General features: G+C 41.3%; 1 protein-coding gene across 5 annotated transcripts in view; it reads left to right on the forward strand.

Annotated features, from left to right (window-relative positions):
* The window catches only part of REPS2 (RALBP1 associated Eps domain containing 2), a 303,614-nt gene that overhangs the window by 216,964 nt on the left and 66,471 nt on the right, over positions 1-20,179 (forward strand). For all 5 annotated transcript variants that reach the window (XM_077296311.1, XM_077296312.1, XM_077296310.1 and 2 more), the window contains exons 7-10: positions 3,630-3,693; positions 6,114-6,256; positions 11,925-12,001; positions 18,768-18,845. In XM_077296311.1, the coding sequence (XP_077152426.1) occupies positions 3,630-3,693; positions 6,114-6,256; positions 11,925-12,001; positions 18,768-18,845 (362 nt within the window). The remainder of the gene's footprint in view (positions 1-3,629; positions 3,694-6,113; positions 6,257-11,924; positions 12,002-18,767; positions 18,846-20,179) is intronic.

Here is a 20,179-nt window from a genome sequence, read left to right on the forward strand (position 1 = left end):
ACCCAGCAGCAGGACCGCTACCTCCACCTTTGTGCAAGGAGGAATAGGAGGAGCACTGCCAGAACCCTGCAAAATGACCTCCAGCAGGCCACAAATGTGCATGTGTCTGCACTAACGGTTAGAAACCGACTCCATGAGGATGGACTGAGTGCCCAATATCCACAGATGGGGGTTGTGCTCACTGCCCAACACCGTGCAGGATGCTTGGCATTTGCCACAGAACACCAGGATTGGCAAATTCGCCACTGCCGCCCTGTGCTCTTCATAGATGAAAGTAGATTCACATTGAGCACATGTGACAGACGTGACAGAGTCTGGAGATGCCATGGAGAGCGATCTGCTGCCTGCAGCATCCTTCAGCATGTCCGGTTTGGCAGTGGGTCAGTAATGGTGCGGGGTGTCATTTCTTTGGAGGGCCACACAGCCCTCCATGTGCTTGCCAGAGGTATCCTGACTGCCATTAGGTACCGAGATGAGATCCTCAGACCCCTTGTGAGACCATATGCTGGTGCGGTTGGTCCTGGGTTCCACCTAATGCAGGACAATGCCAGACCTCATGTGGCTGTAGTGTGTCAGTAGTTCCTGCAAGATGAAGGCATTGAAGCTATGGACTGGCCCGCCCATTCCCCACACCTGAATCTGATTGAGCACATCTGGGACATCATGTCTCGCTCTATCCACCAACGTCACGTTGCACCACAGACTGTCCAGAAGTTGGCGGATTCTTTAGTCCAGGTCTGGGAGCAGATCCCTCAGGAGACCATCCGCTGCCTCATCAGGAGCATGCCCAAGCATTGTAGGGAGGTCATACAGGCACGTGGAGGCCACACACAATGCTAAGCATCTTTTCCTTGTCATGAGGCATTTCCACTGAAGTTGGATCAGCCTGTAATTTGATTTTCCACTTTGATTTTGAGTATCATTCCAAATCCAGATTTCCATGGGATATTCATTTTGATTTACATTGATAATTGTTACGTTTTATTGTTGTGAATACATTCCACTATGCAATGAATACAAATTTGCAACTGGAATATTTCATTCATAAATATCTAGGATGTGGTATTTTAGTGTTCCCTTTATTTTTTTGAGCAGTGTATATCTTATAGCACATTGTCTGTTTAAAGACCTGTATTATTGAAAATTGATCATGATGACAGTGTGAGCATGAGTATGAATGATGGGTCAAAATTACAATTTCTGCCCAGGGTCTTACTTTCTCTAAAAGAAGCCTTGCTGTAGATATAATCAAGTCAGTAATGGGAATTCACTGCAGGATGTGATCTAATATTACATTTTATACATTTTTAGATTTTGATTTCTAGCAATTTCTTAGTGTTTACCAGTGTTGATTAATATATTTTGTATGAGATGGGGTTTTTTATTGAAGTTTTGTCTGGATTTTTAATATGACAGCTCGTAATAAGTACTAAATAAAATGCCTGTTCAGAATGGAACATAGATTTCTCAGTATGCCTATATTTACGATACAACCATGATAAGGTAGACATAAGTTTACATTGTGGAATGTGATTTTCTTTCTATTATGTCTAGGTTAATTTGTATATATTTGTATGTCCTAATACATCTTCTTTAGAAATGTTTTATGTGTGTATCATATAATTAAATATTTAGAGATAATTAAGTTAGAAAAAGCTTGTTGTAACTTAAACCATTATATTTATTCACTTGTGGCTTAATGTAATGTATCATTTCTCTAATAAACAAAATATAAATGCCCTAAACGCCCTCCATTAGCAGATATTATTCATTTCATTGTAGTATCTACAGTAAATTACTTCTAATGTTATCCCATGGTATATATTATCTTACAGCTTATATGGAACTGGATAGCAACCTCCTAATATAGTTTATAATGATTAATGTGTTATACCTAAAGCTACATGTATGTGGTTTAAAAACATTGTTAACTCCTCCCTGATCTCTGCTTTAGGGTAGCGAACTAGTCTGGAATGCCTGTCAATCATTACTGCAGCCACTTGAATCATGCATTGCAGAGAAGAGAAGAGACTTCTTTTTCTACTCCTCCCGTGATCCTGCTCCCCCTTTCTTCGCAGTGACATTTCCACGCTCTTATTAGATGCTTCAATTCAAACTGTAACACTAATACTGGTGCCCCTACATTGTTCCTCCTTCCCCTCTATGCAGTGATGCCGACATACTCACTGCCACGGCTACACAGTGAACTCTCCATTTCCTGCTCCTCTGCATGCCGCACAGGCTTTCCGATGGCGCATCCAGTGCGGGAGCGCTCCCCTGTTTTTAAAAGCGCAGCGCGCGTAATTTGAAAATGCTTCCCAGCAAATAGCTGGGAGGCATCTTGTATCAAAGGTGCCTTCCCCAGTAGGGAGGCATCTAAGCAACCCTTGTAGTTCCCTACATTGTGTGTGTGCAACTGTATGTATGCCAGGTCCCCCTTTCTAATATCCCATGTAGTTACTACGTGAACCTGAACCACTGGTCCTTGCGTGGCCAAGGTCTTAACCTGAACCCCTGGTACTTGTGTGACCAGGGCCTGAACCTGAATCCACACCTGGCGATCCCTGAACCCGAAACCCGGTGGTACCTGTAGCTTAACACCGCTCCGGCAGTACCTGAGCCTGAAGCCACATCAGCAGTACATGAACCCTGAAACTGCACTGGTGGTACCTGTTCCTGAAGCCGGACTGGTGGTATCCAAACATGTAATCATTCCGGCAGTACTTGATCCTTCACCAGTGGCTGCCCTGGCTAGTTTTCCAGAGTCCGTACTGTTGGAGCCTGTCCCATTATCTGAAGCCAGCCCCGTCTGTGACTCCATGTCAGTATCCGTTCTGCCCTAGGATCCAGAATCTTTGCAGTCTGAACAGAGCCCTTATCCTGTTCTGTCAGTTACTCCAAGCCCAGTCTGTGTCTGCGAGTCTGACCCTTGGGGTCAGCAGCTGCAGTACTGGGAACTGCCTTGGAGTGGTACCTGGCAGCTATCTGCAGCTCAAGTCTAACTCCACCATCAGAAGCTCTAGTAAAATCAAGGTAGCCGATTAGCCACACTCATCCTACTTAAGCCGACCCTGTGGCACAATTAGTCCACAATCCATGTGCGTCACACCCGTGCGTGACACAAATTATATGGTTGGGTATGACAATTGTGTGTGTTATGTACATGTGTTGTTTCCTGAAACAAAAGGAAGTTGGAGTCTAAAACAGAAAAACCTGATTTAATCAATAAGTCATTTTGTCATGACAGCTTCTCTTAAACATTTTTAAACATACACAAAGATAGTATTTAGGTATCATAATACAGAGATCATTAAAAACTGTATTAGGAGGCTGATAAAGCTCTCAGACTGCCTCCTTGGTTTAAATCCTGCTGTCAGGTTCTGTTTAAGACCTCTTGCACATGAATCTCGAATATGGCATATTGAAAATGTTGTGGGTCCATGCTGATCTCTTTTATTCTCATTCATTTTTATCTGTGGGATTCTATATGAAAAAATAACAAGATTTTTTAAACATTTCTTCTAGAAGGCATCCCGGTTCACAGCTGCATGCTTAAACCGTAATAGGAAGTATTATAGTCAAGTTATATGTACTTTGTTAAAACTTTCTTTTTTTTCAATTATTTGCAGGGTCCATAGCAAGAAACTTCTTTACCAAATCAAAGCTTCCTATTTCAGAACTTTCACACATTTGGTAAGTATGAAAGAACAGATAGATAGCTACGCTTCCACTTGTTTGCCAAAATTCACACATACTTTTTATGGGCTTTAATATGATTCTTCTTATATAGGTGAGTGTAAGCGTAATTACCCATAACCTTTTTATTCTTTATTGTGTAGGTAATGACATTTTGAAACTCATCCAATTGACATATTAAATGTGAGCTCTTGGTATACTTCCATAAAAATATACAATATATAGGACAAAACAATGTACACAGCGCATTTGCCAATGTAACTACTCAAAGAGTAAATTAAAGGGCACCTGTCACCTCGTTTTTTCAGTATGAGATAAAAATACTGTTAAATAGGGCCTGAGCTGTGCATTACAATAATGTATTTTGTGGACCCCGATTCCCCACCTATGCTGCCGAAATACGTTACCAAAGTAGTCGTTTTCGCCTGTCAATCAGGCTGGTCTGGTCAAAAGGGCGTGGTGTCTTCCCCCAGATCTTGCTTAGTTTTCCGTTGGTGGCGTAGTGGTGTGCGCATGCCCAAGGTCCCAAATCCACGTCACAGGGAGTGAAAAGATCGCAATGTGCTGTATTTCATTGGTGATCGGTGGGCGCGGCCATCTTCCTTTGGCCGCGCATGCGCAGAAGCGGCGCTCTGCTGGCCGCGGCTTCAGGAAATTGGCCGCGGGATGCCGCGCGTGCGCAGATGGAGATCGCGGCGGCCATTTTCCTGAACTCTGCTTCAGGAAAATGGCCGCCGCGATCTCCATCTGCGCACGCGCGGCATCCCGCGGCCATTTTCCTGAAGCCGCGGCCAGCAGAGCGCCGCTTCTGCGCATGCGCGGCCAAAGGAAGATGGCCGCGCCCACCGATCACCAATGAAATACAGCACATCGCGATCTTTTCACTCCCTGTGACGTGGATTTGGGACCTTGGGCATGCGCACACCACTACGCCACCAACGGAAAACTAAGCAAGATCTTGGGGAAGACACCACGCCCTTTTGACCAGACCAGCCTGATTGACAGGCGAAAACGACTACTTTGGTAACGTATTTTGGCAGCATAGGTGGGCAATCGGGGTCCACAAAATACACTATTGTAATGCACAGCTCAGGCCCTATTTAACAGTATTTATATCTCATACTGAAAAAACGAGGTGACAGGTTCCCTTTAATAAAGTTTGCTGTTGTATTCAGTATACATTATTTTACCTTCCATACATGGCATTACAGTAGATAGTAGGATAGACATAACTAGAGGCTTTCAGGAAAGCAGTATGTCCAGGATACATCAAATGAACAATGTTCTCAGGTATAGTTCTTAAAAGGGTTTTCTAGTCCAAAATGACAAGTCTGCAGTCACTCAGTGACTCAGCACCACAACACACGCACTGAACGCTGTGAAGATTCTCCAGTATCAGCACCAGGACCTGTGATCATGTGACCACAAGTATGCCTTGCCAGAATCAGACTAGACTTTTTCCGACTCACTTAAGGTAAGAGTCCTATGCGAGGCCGGAAAGAGTCTAGTCTGATTGTGGCCGGAAGTATGCATATCACATACTTGCGGTTGTGGACACATGACCGTCATTCCTGGCACAGACCACGGAGTATCCTCACAGCGCTTAGTACGTGCAATATGAGGATTCACAAGTCTGCAGTCACAGAGAGTGACTACAGCCTTGTCATGTTAGAAGGGAAAACCCCGTTAGGCGGAATCTGTCACCAGTGTTTTGCTACCCATTCTGAAAGCAGCATGATGCAGAGGCAGAGACCCTGGCTTTTGTGATGTGTCACTTACCGGGCTGCTTGCTGCAGTTTTCATAAAATCACTGTTTTAACTGGAGTTTTCTGAATACTTAGCTGTGTATAACTACGCCCAAACTACTCTGATTGACAGCTTTCTGTGTACACTGTGCATAGGTAGACAGCTGCCCATCTATGTGGGCGGGGCTATGCAGCTCTCATGAATGAGGAGGACTACATGGTATCAGGTTTACTGGTCCTCGAGGGATAATCTCCTGCTGATAAAACAGTGATTTTTATCAAAACTTCACCAAGCAGCCCAGTAAGTGAAACATAGCGGGAATCAGGAATTCTTTCTCCATATTATGCTGCAGTAAGATTTGGAGGCAAAAACCTACGGACAGTTATACTGTTTTCATTTTATTTTTTAGATTGTTGTTATAAAGAACATATAATATTCTGCTTACATCTTACAAGTAGTCTGCTTCTAAAAATCCGGTGTGATATATCCATAGGGTAACTGAACAGGACTAAACATGGTGTCAGTAATGTGATCCCGACTTGATTTTTATATTATCAAGTTATGTTACTCCGGGCATTTAGTTAGTGCTGTCCAGATGAGTAAATGGGATAATCATGTTTTTGCCTGTGTGATTTTTTAAAATCATTTTCTTCTGCTTTGTTCTCTTTCAGGGATCTTAGTGATGTTGACTGTGACGGTGCTTTGACATTGGCAGAATTTTTTGCAGCCTTTCACCTTATTGTTGCTAGGAAAAATGGATACGATTTACCAGATACACTTCCTAAAACCTTGTTATCTGAAATAGTTAAGCCAAGTGAGTGATTTTTTTCCCTGAAAATTCTTTTGGAATTCATTCATTTTCTATCTTGTATAATGCAATATTAAATATATACTGTAGATTTCCATTTTGGTTCCTTGCTTAGGGATATACCGGTAAATGAAAAGGGTGTGTTTTCCTTTAAATAAATTACTGTCTTTTAAAATGTTTATTATAAATCAACATTACTAGCGAAAATACAAAACTTTGTAATATGCTGTATGTCTTATTTTAGAAAAATACCCATGTATCATTTTTCTCTTCCCTCTTTCTCCTGCACTGATTATTCACTCTCAAAAACTGCTCTAATCTGTCTTCAGTTCTGTCTTCAGTGAGGAGTCAAATTACATCTACAATTAGATGAGGCAGAGAGACACACAGAGAAGCTGATACAGCTTCCAGTATATAGACCAGTGTTTCCCAAACTCCGGTCCCCAACATGTCATGTTTTCAAAATTTCCTTAGTATTGCACAGGTGAAAGAACCTGTGGCAGTTTCTGGTGATTAATAATTCCATCACCTGTGCAATACTAAGGAAATCCTAAAATCATCTCTTGGGGGTCATGAGGACTGGAAACATTTTAATGATACCAATTAAAATGTCATGGAGCCTTCACAACAGTGAAGATGATGTCTCTAAAGCACTGTAAAATATCAGCAAGTGAAAAAAATAAGTACACTGATTTGCTGGGTAACAAAGAGAGGACATAGTAGACTTGAACATTTCCACACACGAGATTTGGGATTTGAACATGTAAGCTTTATTTAGGAATTCAAATAAAACACACAGAACAAAAAATAGATGTGTTACTGCTGCTGCGCTTTGGGCAACACCTTCGCTGTCGCTAAAATAATTACATATGCATTGGCTTAAAATAACAAGGCACTCCAATGCAATTGGATAAAGTAAAAAAATATTTTGGTAAATCATTTACTGGAAATAAAGAGACAGCTATTACCCTGGAGTGAATTAATAGCATAACAAGTATAAGATATAGAAATGTAAAGACAAAAATATTTTACTGTGCTATAATATTTGATTGGTTAATATGGTTGAGATCATATGGAATAAAAGGATTTTGAACATCCAAAAAGCATCTGTCCCTATTAAGTACGGTAGTTTGATCTCATGGTTGTATAATATGTTTTATTCTTTGAAGGAGAAAACGTTAACTGTTTAGAAATAGATATGACATAACAGTATATATATATATATATCTATCTATCTATATAATTGTCTAAGGGCTATATGCTACATGGGCTGTGTTATATACTACGTGGCCTGTGCTGTATGCTACGTGGCTGTGTGTCAGGACTGGCGGAATGCACCGAGTAAATAGTGAGATGATATTTGGTGCGTTCGCAGCCCGGGGTCCACCGTGCAGGAAAGAACCTGCTGCTGGCAAATGGCGGCACTATATGGCGGTGGAAGAGAACTCTGTTACGTCACAGGGTCGCGGTACCGCACAAAGAGCACAAACAAGGAGTCACAGAACTCAATCCCAAGACTCGGGAATAGAGTTCGTCTAGACCACTTGACCTCGACACCGCTACTGGGTGTCAGACTATAACAAATAATAGTAAATTAAAGCACAAGAGTGCAAGCAGTGCCGCACTGGCGGACGCCACCAACCACCCAGACTTGGGTTAGAGAAGCGCTCTATTAGTGCACGGCGCCGCACTGGCGGTCACAGCAATAGACACTGTATCGTATGTTTTAATGTTGATAGCTTAGTCGGGCACTAGACAGCAGACATCCACCTTTTGGGAGCAGTCATACACAAGGGAGGGGATGTTTAAAGAACGACTTGCACTCATCAACACACACACATTTTCAAATGTACACTAGCGCATGGCCGTGCGGTCATGCGAACCTTTTATAGCTGCAGAAAGTACAGGATCTTCCCAGAAAGACCAATGGGAAGCTGCCACAGAAATTGAGCACCTTCAGGACCTTCCTAGAGGACCAATGGGATTTGGTAGTATCTGAGCATGTGAACCTTGATCTCCAATGAGAGATCTTACCCTGCGCATGCTCAGAAGGGGAAAAGTAGGACTTAGTCCCAACGGCAGGTCCCTACGGCAGGAGAAGAATGGGAGACCGCAGCGGAGATGGCCCGAGATTCCCCTGTGCAAAAGCGGGAACTCGACCCCTAACACTGTGCTATATGCTACGTGGGCTGTGTTATATGCTACTTGGCTGTGGTATATTTCTCTGCTGTATCTGTGCATCATGAATCGTGGTATGTGTTAAAGAGGGGGGCCCACTGAGACTCTTTTGCCCGGGGCCCTCAAAAACCTGGAGCAGGCCCTGGCTTCACTGATTGGTCACGTCCAGCCGGCGGCAAACAATCAGCGACAGGCGCAGTCCGGCCACGAATTGGCACGGAATTTGAACTACGCCTCGCTAATTGGTCGCGCCCGGCCGGCCGAATCCTGTGTATAAATTGCATTATTCTGAAAACTTCATAAATAAACTACATACATATTCTAGAATACCCGATGCATTAGAATTGGGATCCTTTTACTATTGATGCTGCATAGGCAGCATCAATAGTAAAAAGTTGGTCACACAGGGTTAATAGCAGCGTTAACGGACTGCGTTACACCGTGGCATAACGCGGTGTAATGCAGCCATTAACCCTGTGTGAGCGCAGACTGGAGGGGAGTATGGAGGGGCACTGACGGAGAGTAGGAAGGGGCCAATTCGCGGCTGAACTGTGCCCGTCTCTGATTGGTCTCGACGTGGGATTTCTGTTACAGACAGACAGAAAGACAGACAGACGGAAGTGACCCTTAGACAATTATATAGATAGATGTCTCCTTTTAGAAGTATTTTAATGTGTTCACTGCTTCTTTTTTTAGAAATGTTCACTATTGCAGGAGGGCTTTGTAGAAGTCTTCGGAAGATTCATTGATCATGACTTTTTAAAAAGTAGCTTCATTTTTGCACAAATGGATTAATTTCATGTGTGCCTGAAAATTTTAAACAGGTTGAAAGCAAAAATTTTGATTTTGTGCAAAATTCCTTTAAAAAATGTACTACCCAAAAAAAATTGAATAAAAAAAACACCAAATGATTAATCAGGCCTGAAGGCTTAAAACAGCCGTGTCTTTTAGTTACTGCTGAAATTCTATTTCAGTCACACCTTGATGCTTTATTTCAAAATTATTGTGGCAGTGTACATTTCCTTCATTTTTAAAATACTTCTAGGTCCAATTGTTACATCTATAAGGCTCATGGTTTATAGAAATGGGATATTGAATAACAGTTAAATTCTGTCCTTTTAAGTCCCTGGACTTCCTCTGATTAATTCTGTTAATCAGTTGTTTGGTCAGTGTCATATACATAATGCAAGCAACATACTGGCATTCAAAAGTCTTCATTTTGGATTGTATTGACAGAATATCAATATAATATGTACTTAGTTACATAGGTTGAAAGTAGACCTAGGTCCATCAAGTTCCACCTTTCTCCAATTGGATATGTTGACAACTCCTTTAAGGGTATGTGCACTCAATGTCTTTTTCAGGTGGTTTCCTGAATGAACATAAGCATTTCTATGTAAAAATCACTTTCTGTGCACATGTTCAGGCTTTTGACTGTTTTTTAACTACTTCAGGTTTATAAAAACACCAAATAGTTAAAAAAAAAAAGGGACCTGACCATTCTTCTGGCATTTTCCGCTAGGAAGATACATTCTACTTTACAGCACAAGTTAATGGGAAAGCTCAAATGATGACCGGAAGATGACCGGAGTTTATTTAAGCATTTTCCATCATTTTTTGCTTAAGTGAAGCCTTTTTTTTTCCATTGATCATAGAGTGAAAAAAAAAACAACTGAAAAATGACTGTGAAAAAAAGACTCTAAGAAAAAACATGAAAAAACAACATTGCTGTGCACATGCTCCACATGTCACTTCTTTTAACCATTTCAGGATTCGGAAAGCCTGTAGCAGTCAACAGGAGTGACATTCTCATACCTTTGGTCTGCTTCTGCTCTCTATATTTAAATGGAACTATCCTTTTTAACAACTTAAGTTTATTTAATAGATAACACCCTGAAAACTAATTCTTCAATTTACTTTACTTAAACGTTTATTGCTCACTGCCTGTTGTTAGGAAAGTCGTCTCTAATAACAAAGATGTCAAGACGGACTGCATGAAGTGGGGGTGTCTCTCAGAGGCTGAAATGCGCTCCCGTCTCCAGCCTCTAGCAATTCATATAGCATCCATTGCATTGTATCAGGATAATGATCTACTATGTGCCTTACTAATCAGCATAGTGGGGAAGGAGGAATTCACGGAGAGTAGCTTGCAGATGCTTGGAAGAGCGCTGTGCCCGCATCTGAAGATAAAACAATTTACCCACTGAAGTTACATTCCTAGTATTTTATAAAGTTTTTTCCTCAAAGCCAAAGCAAAAAGTGGATTACAGTGAGTTTTTCCAAAAAGTGTGGTTTTACATGTTACATTTGCCTTTTTTGCATTGTTTTCCTGGTATTAGGTAAACACAAGACACACTACAAATTGTGTTTTTTTATGACATGCCTTATTTAAAATAAAGCCATCCAAAACCCCTTGTAAAAATTCATATACAATTTAAGACAATAATTAACAAGCCCCTCCCACCTCCATAAAAAAAAAACTGTTAAAAATGTGTGCTCAATGGAGGCTTAGGGTAGATTTAAAAACATTTTTTTAGAAAAATGCAAGCAGGGCATCCGAAAGTTAAATATAATTCCTTCCTTTTATTTCCCATTCTTTATTAATGTACTAGTGGCTTTTGGCCAAAAAGCTACAGAGGAATGATTTTCTTGAATTTTACAAGCATTTTATGGGGTGTGTGACAAGGTCGCTGGTAATATACTGGAGGAGAGGTATGTATCACTGAAGATGTTAGCTTCAGTGATATGAATCTAGGGAAAATGCTCCAGCTCACTAACTGTTTAAATCGCCACTCCCGTGGTTTTTTTTTACTGGAATTGTGCTACTAATCTAAATTCCCTGACCCTTGTCTTATACTTACCAGCCTTCATCCTTTATCTGCACTGCTGCAGACCATGTCCAGTAGTTTTTGATTGCTCCAGGCATTCCTGGGTGATCAGGAAGTCACAACTCAATGTAAGTCTACGTCAGCCAGATTGAGGCCAGAATGAAGCTGTCATAGACTTGCATTGAGAGCTTGTAACCATTACCTCTGATATCAGGTCTATACAATATGAAGTTACAGTCACAAGTTGGCACCACGAGACTGAAGCGGTAATAGATGAAGATGGCGTCTGGCAAGTTCAGGGAACTTAGATTAGTAGCACCACTCTGATGCTGAAATAAAAAATGAAACAAACACTGGAGTGGTGCTGTAGCAGTTGGACGAAACCTATCGTGGTCTAGAGTAAAAAGCATCTAGTGCTGACTTGTCTAGATCCTGCTGTATTCCTTGGGTATCTTCCTATCCAACACAAGGACTGGGTAATCATACTGAAAAGAGCAGTCTGACATGCAGCCTATCCTTTAGATTTTAACTGGGACATTCACCTTCTATAACCTCCCCCATATGTCTTCTGTTATGGAGGCCAATCAATATAGGATTATTTAAAAGAAAACTTCAGTAAGTTTCTGCGATAAGAAACATAATAATTCAATTTATTATTCATTTCACAGCACCTGTGAATCCTGGCACAGATGGTGTATATGAAGGATATCGTGGAACAAACACAGCGTGCTCAGCCAGGAAGGAGGTACGAAATTATTGATTCACACAGACCTAGGTCTTCACACAGGGAAGATGTAAGTTGCAAGTCAGATCCTGAACTGCCTCAAAAAGTATTTGGGAATGAGAAGCAATTATTTTAACTCCTTTCATGACCTTGCGATTTTTCTTTTTTTGCGCTTCAGTTTTTTGTACCTCTTCTTCCAAGAACCTTTCCTTCAATATAGCCATATGAGGGCTTGTTTTTTTGCAGGACAAGTTGTACTTTTCAATGACTCAATTCATTTTACCATATAATGTACTGGACAATGGCAACAAAATTCCAAGTGAGGTGAAATTGCAAAAAAAAGTGTAATTCCACAATTGTTTTTTAACCCCTCTGTGACCTTAGACGTACTATCCCGTCGAGGTGACCTGGGCCTATCTGACCCTCGACGGGATAGTACGTCATAGCCGATCGGCCGCGCTCACGGGGGGAGCGCGGCCGATCGCGGCCGGGTGTCAGCTGCATATCGCAGCTGACATCCGGCACTATGTGCCAGGAGCGGTCACGGACCGCCCCCGGCACATTAACCCCCGGCACACCGCGATCAAACATGATCGCGATGTGCCGGCGGTGCAGGGAAGCATCGCGCAGGGAGGGGGCTCCCTGCGGGCTTCCCTGAGCCCCCCGCAGCAACGCGATCAAAAAATGTCACGTGTCCGAAAATGTTACCAATAAAAACGTCAACGCATCCCGCAAAAAACAAGATCTCACATGACTCTGTGGACTCAAATATGGAAAAATTACAGCTCTCAAAATGTGGTAACGCAAAAAATATTTTTTGCAATGAAAAGCGTCTTTCAGTGTGTGACGGCTGCCAATCATAAAAATCCGCTAAAAAACCCGCTATAAAAGTAAATCAAACCCCCCTTCATCACCCCCTTAGTTAGGGAAAAATAAAAAAATTAAAAAATGTATTTATTTCCATTTTCCCATTAGGGTTAGGGCTAGGGTTATTGCTAGGGTTAGGGCTAGGGTTGGGGCTAGGGTTGGGGCTACAGTTAGGGTTGGGGCTAAAGATAGGGTTAGGGTTTGGATTACATTTACGGTTGGGAATAGGGTTGGGTGTGTCTGGGTTAGAGGAGTGGTTAGGGTTACTGTTGGGATTAGGGTAAGGGGTGTTTTTGGATTAGGGTTTCCGTTATAATTGGGGGGTTTCCACTGTTCGGGCACATCAGGGGCTTTCCAAACGGGATATGGCATCCGATCTGAATTCCAGCCAATTCTGCTTTGAAAAAGGAAAACAGTGCTCCTTCTCTTCCGAGCTCTCCCGTGTGCCCAAACAGGGGTTTACCCCAACATATGGGGTATCAGCGTACTCAGGACAAATTGGACATCATCTTTTGGGGTCCAATTTCTCCTGCTACCCTTGTGAAAATACAAAACTGGGGGCCAAAAAATAAGTTTTGTGGGAAAAAAAAGATTTTTTATTTTCACGGCCCTGCGTTGTAAACTGTAGTGAAACACTTGGGGGTTCAAAGTTCTCACAACACATCTAGATAAGTTCCTTGGGGGGTCTAGTTTCCAATATGGGGTCACTTGTGGGGGGTTTGTACTGTTTGCGTACATCAGGGGCTCTGCAAATGCAACGTGACGCCTGCAGACCAATCCATTTAAGTCTGCATTCCAAATGGCGCTCCTTCCCTTCCGAGCTCTGTCATGCGCCCAAACAGTGGTTCCCCCCCACATATCGGGTATCAGCATACTCAGGACAAATTGGACAACACATTTTGGGGTCCAATTTATCCTGTTACCCTTGTGAAAATACAAAACTGGGGGCTAAAAAATCATTTTTGTGAAAAAAAAAAAAAGAATTTATTTTCACGGCTCTGCGTTATAAACTGTAGTGAAACACTTGGGGGTTCAAAGTTCTCACAACACATCTAGATAAGTTCCTTGGGGGGTCTAGTTTCCAATATGGGGTCACTTGTGGGGGGTTTGTACTGTTTGGGTACATCAGGGGCTCTGCAAATGCAACGTGACGCCTGCAGACCAATCCATTTAAGTCTGCATTCCAAATGGCGCTCCTTCCCTTCCGAGCTCTGTCATGCGCCCAAACAGTGGTTCCCCCCCACATATGGGGTATCAGCATACTCAGGACAAATTGGACAACAACTTTTGAGGTCTAATTCATCCTGATACCCTTGTGAAAATACAAAACTGGGGGCTAAAAAATCATTTTTGTGAAAAAAAAAAAAGAATTTATTTTCACGGCTCTGCTTTATAAACTGTAGTGAAACACTTGGGGGTTCAAAGTTCTCACAACACATCTAGATAAGTTCCTTGGGGGGTCTAGTTTCCAATATGGGGTCACTTGTGGGGGGTTTGTACTGTTTGGGTACATCAGGGGCTCTGCAAATGCAACGTGACGCCTGCAGACCAATCCATTTAAGTCTGCATTCCAAATGGCGCTCCTTCCCTTCCGAGCTCTGTCATGCGCCCAAACAGTGGTTCCCCCCCACATATGGGGTATCAGCATACTCAGGACAAATTGGACAACAACTTTTGAGGTCTAATTCATCCTGATACCCTTGTGAAAATACAAAACTGGGGGCTAAAAAATCATTTTTGTGAAAAAAAAAAGAATTTTTATTTTCACGGCTCTGCGTTATAAACTGTAGTGAAACACTTGGGGGTTCAAAGCTCTCAAAACACATCTAGATAAGTTCCTTAGGGGGTCTACTTTCCAAAATGGTGTCACTTGTGGGGGTTTTTAATGTTTAGGCACATCAGGAGCTCTGCAAACGCAACATGGCATCCCATCTTAATTCCAGTCAATTTTGCATTGAAAAGTAAAATAGCGCTCCTTCCCTTCCGAGCTCTGCTATGCGCCCAAACAGTGGTTTACCCCCACATATGGGGTATCGTCGTACTCAGGACAAATTGCACAACAACTTTTGTGCTCTAATTTCTTCTCTTACCCTTGGGGAAATAAAAAAATGGGGGTGAAAAGATCATTTTTGTGAAAAAATATGATTTTTTATTTTTACGGCTCTGCATTATAAACTTCTGTGAAGCACTTGTTGGGTCAAAGTGCTCACCACACATCTAGATAAGTTCCTTAGGGGGTCTACTTTCCAAAATGGTGTCACCTGTGGGGGGTTTCAATGTTTAGGCACATCAGGAGCTCTCCAAACGCAACATGACGTCCCATCTCAATTCCAGTCAATTTTGCATTGAAAAGTCAAATGGCGCTCCTTCCCTTCCGAGCTCTGCCCTGCGCCCAAACAATGGTTTACACCCACATATGGGGTATCAGCGTACTCAGGACAAATTGCACAACAATTTTTGGGGTCCAATTTCTTCTCTTACCCTTGGGAAAATAAAAAATTGGGGGTGAAAAGATCATTTTTGTGAAAAAATATGATTTTTTATTTTTACCGCTCTGCATTATAAACTTCTGTGAAGCACTTGTTGGGTCAAAGTGCTCACCACACATCTAGATAAGTTCCTTAGGGGGTCTACTTTCCAAAATGGTGTCACTTGTGGGGGGTTTCAATGTTTAGGCACATCAGGGGCTCTCCAAATGCAACATGGCGTCCCATCTCAATTCCAGTCAATTTTGCATTGAAAAGTCAAATGGCGCTCCTTCCCTTCCGAGCTCTGCCCTGCGCCCAAACAATGGTTTACACCCACATATGGGGTATCAGCGTACTCAGGACAAATTGCACAACAACTTTTGGGGTCCAATTTCTTCTCTTACCCTTGGGAAAATAAAAAATTGGGGGCGAAAAGATCATTTTTGTGAAAAAATATGATTTTTTATTTTTACCGCTCTGCATTATAAACTTCTGTGAAGCACTTGTTGGGTCAAAGTGCTCACCACACATCTAGATAAGTTCCTTAGGGGGTCTACTTTCCAAAATGGTGTCACTTGTGGGGGGTTTCAATGTTTAGGCACATCAAGGGCTCTCCAAATGCAACATGGCGTCCCATCTCAATTCCAGTCAATTTTGCATTGAAAAGTCAAATGGCGCTCCTTTCCTTCCGAGCTCTGCCATGCGCCCAAACAGTGGATTACCCCCACATATGGGGTATCAGCGTACTCAGGACAAATTGTACAACAAATTTTGGGGTCTATTTTCTCCTGTTACCCTTGGTAAAATAAAACAAATTGGATCTGAAATAAATTTTGTGTGAAAAAAAGTTAAATGTTCATTTTTATTTAAACATTCCCAAAATTCCTGTGAAACACCTGAAGGGTTAATAAACTTCTTGAAAGTGGTTTTGAGTACCTTGAGGGGTGCAGTTTTTAGAATGGTGTCACACTTGGGTATTTTCTATCATATAGACCCCTCAAAATGACTTCAAATGAGATGTGGTCCCTAAAAAAAAATGGTGTTGTAAAAATGAGAAATTGCTGGTCAACTTTTAACCCTTATAACTCCGTCACAAAAAAAAATTTTGGTTCCAAAATTGTGCTGATGTAAAGTAGACATGTGGGAAATGTTACTTATTAAGTATTTTGCGTGACATATGTCTGTGATTTAAGGGCATAAAAATTAAAAGTTGGAAAATTGCGAAATTTTCAAAATTTTCGCCAAATATTCGTTTTTTTCACAAATAAACGCAACTTATATCGAAGAAATTTTACCACTATCATGAAGTACAATATGTCACGAGAAAACAATGTCAGAATCGCCAAGATCCGTTGAAGCGTTCCAGAGTTATAACCTCATAAAGGGACAGTGGTCAGAATTGTAAAAATTGGCCCGGTCATTAACGTGCAAACCACCCTTGGGGGTGAAGGGGTTAATTACCATGTTCATAATATGGTAAAACTGATCTGGCAATATGCTTTTTCAGGTCAGTACGAGTTAAAAGATATCAAACATGTATAGGTTTTTTTTTTATTTAAGTGGTGAAAAAAATTTCTGACATTTTTAAGGAAACAAATTTTAACTTATGTCGCCATTTTCCGAGACTGGTAGCGTTTTCATTTTTCGTGATCTTTGGCAGGGTGAGGGCTTATTTTTTGTGGCTTGGGTTTTTATTGATACCTTTTTGGGGTAAATACGACGTTTTGATCGCCTCTTATTGCATTTTATTGCAATGCTGTGGCCGGCAAAGAATGTAATTCTGGCAGGTTTTTTCTCGTTACGCTGTTTACCAATCAGATTAATTTTTTAAAATGTTTTTAGAGATTGGACATTTCTGAACCTGGCGATATCAGATATGTGTTTTGCTTTTTCTTAATTATTTTATTTTCAATGGGGCAAAAGGAGGTGGTTTAAACTTTAACGTAATTTTTTTTTTTCATATTTTTTAAAACTTTTTTTCTTTTTACTGACTTCAATAGTCCCCTTATGAGACTGTAAGCTGCGATTGTCTATATAACAGAAATATAGATCTATAAATGCCGGTTATGAACTGGTGTCTACAATAGATTTATAGTGACAGGCACAATGGTCTTTTTTAGACCCCCGGCTATGATAGCAACCTATCACGATCACTTGATAGAGAGGCCGATAGGCGGGATTAATGACTTGCTTCCGGCCAGTGTGTGTCAGTGATTGACAGCAGGGTAAAAGAGGTTAACAGCCACGATTGGGGTGTTAAAGGCACTTGATGGCTGATTAAATCAATCATCAAGTGCGGGGAAAGATGTGGGTTCAGTGTGCGAGTCCACATCAAAGACAGGAACATGCCCTTAGACGTAAATATACGTCAAAGGTCATGAAGAGGTTAAAACCTGGATGCAACTTCCTCATTGCATTTCTGGCGCATATGCTAAACATATCTGTAGTGTCCTATGTACGACAGAGGATTATTATAGCATTTGTTGCATGTTTTCTTTAAGCGTACTAAATAGTTTAGTTAACTGCAATATTCAAGATAGGGTGCATCAAAAAAAGTATTTTTGAGTTTGATCAGAACTTTTGGTCCCCATTATACAATAGATGAAAAATGACTTGACCTTCTGCTTTCAATAGGACGATCAGACCCTATGATATTAAGGGAGTCCTCTGTTTCCTTCCCAACAAATAATGTCGGCAACACAGAATGATCGGGCCATTGGGATTTCAATGACCAATGCTTTTATTTTCGGGGTAGATACACCTCTGCCAAAGGAGACTGACAACAGCTTTCTCCTTTCTTCCCATGGATTGGTAGGGTAGCAAGAAGATATAGTTGTCTGCTGAACAAAGGTTTGACCAATAGCTATCTCATGTAGTAGCCAGCTTTAGGCTTTGTTCACATGTCTGTCCAGTAATCATCCATTAAAATGCATCCAGCAGCAATCCATTCATAGAAAAGTTGTGCAGACACAACTTTTTGTCCGGCTTAAAAAGACTGATTTTAACTGAATTTTTTTAAAGATTAAAGTCTATGAAAAATGAATCTGTTAAATAGCCATCCCTTTTTCTTTTAGTTGAAAAGGATCTGTTTTTTGCTTAATGGATCATAGAATCATAGAATGTTAGATTTGGAAGGGACCTCAAGGATCATCATGTCCGACCCCCTGCCCAATGCAGGATTCACTAAACCATCTTAGGCCGCTTTCACACTTGCATTTATTTCTGGTACCGAAAAAAACGGTGTCTGACCTTATGTAGTTTGGATGTGGTTATGTGACTTTTTTAGTACTATCTATTAGTATGATAAATGTGTGTAAATTATAATGCTGCTCTGCCCTGCTTTTTCTGTTAGAAAACTTTGGATCATCCCCTTGTGGCCTTGTTTGCATAGATTAAATCTTGAATTTTCACATCTAACATTTCCCTGGTGTCTGATTTTCTCTTCCAACCAGCTTGAGACTGTCTGTGAAGATCCTGCTAACTCAGAGCCCCTGATCCTCTTTGATGTGGAAACCAGTAACAACGAGCCAGTCAGTAATAATTGATGTTTTTATGTTTTGTACACCTACAGTAGACATCAATGCTTATTACATGAATGCATGGCACATTTCAAAGACCTCACTCAGCACAGCCCCTGTTACATTTACAATCTTTCCATGCGACATCTGCTTTTATGGCTTCCATTGCTAGCAATCTACCTGTATAGAGAAGGCTGGTACAAGTCCAAATGTTCTCATTCCAGTTTACACTGTGATGGAATTTATTTTTGTCTGCATCAGTGACTTTAGTTCAGAACTAAGATGGAAACTTTAGATTATTTTTTCCTAGTGGGTAGATGTTGGTTACACACTAATTAGCTGTGTCTCTGCATTCACGGATCATTGAATTAAATCCTTTGGTTTTGACAATGAGGTTTTTGTAGTATAACTAGATTAGTATTTCAGCTTTAAAAGCAAAAGGACATTGTGGTCTGTATAATTATGTGAAACAAATGACAAAGATTTGTTTAAAATTTCTAGGAATGCATGCTGTTGTGTGATGAAAAATATGTACACAAAAGCGTAGATGGAGATGAGCGAATCCGAACTTAAAAGTTCGGGGTTCATACCAAACAGCTAGTATCCGGTGCTAAACACTGAACACGGACTTCTGTCGCAACAAAATAAAATGTTCAAAATTTCCCTCTTTAATATGCCAGATTAAAATGTAAATGGTATTATGGATAGGTAGAAGAATTTAGGAACCACAGCCACTTTGTCATGCAGTGGCAGACAATGTAAAGTTACAGAGTAGGGTGCTGATGCTCATAGAGCATAAAACTTGCCAATGCTCTGCAGAGTTCCAAACCTCTTCGGACATCAGCACGCACAAAAACCTGTATGGGTTTCCATGGCCAAGCCTTACGTCATCAAGCATCATGACAAGCCTCAGATAGAATAGTGGAAGGCACTGCATGATGAAGCCTGACAAATCATGCTTCTCTATCTGGCAGTCTGATGGTTGAGTTTGGGTTTAGCAAAGGACAGAAGAATGTTACCTGCTTGACTGCATATTGCCAACTATAAAATTTAGTGGCATCAGGATACTGCTATAGAGGTGATTTTCAGTGGTTGACCTAGGCGATTTAGTTCCAGTGAAAGGAAATCTTAATGCTTCAGCATACCAAAACATTTTGGACATTTGTATGCTACCAACTTTATGAGAACAGTTTTGGAGGATTATTAACTGCGCCAGAATGACTGTGTCCCAGTGCACAAAGCAAAAGGCATAGATGGGTGAGATTGCTGTGGAAGATGTGACTGGTTCATGCAGATCACTGACCCCAAACCCTTCAAATATTTCTGGAATGGACTAGACACCCGGC

The sequence above is a fragment of the Ranitomeya variabilis genome, chromosome 3 (genome assembly GCF_051348905.1).
Source record: "Ranitomeya variabilis isolate aRanVar5 chromosome 3, aRanVar5.hap1, whole genome shotgun sequence".
NCBI lineage: Eukaryota > Metazoa > Chordata > Amphibia > Anura > Dendrobatidae > Ranitomeya > Ranitomeya variabilis.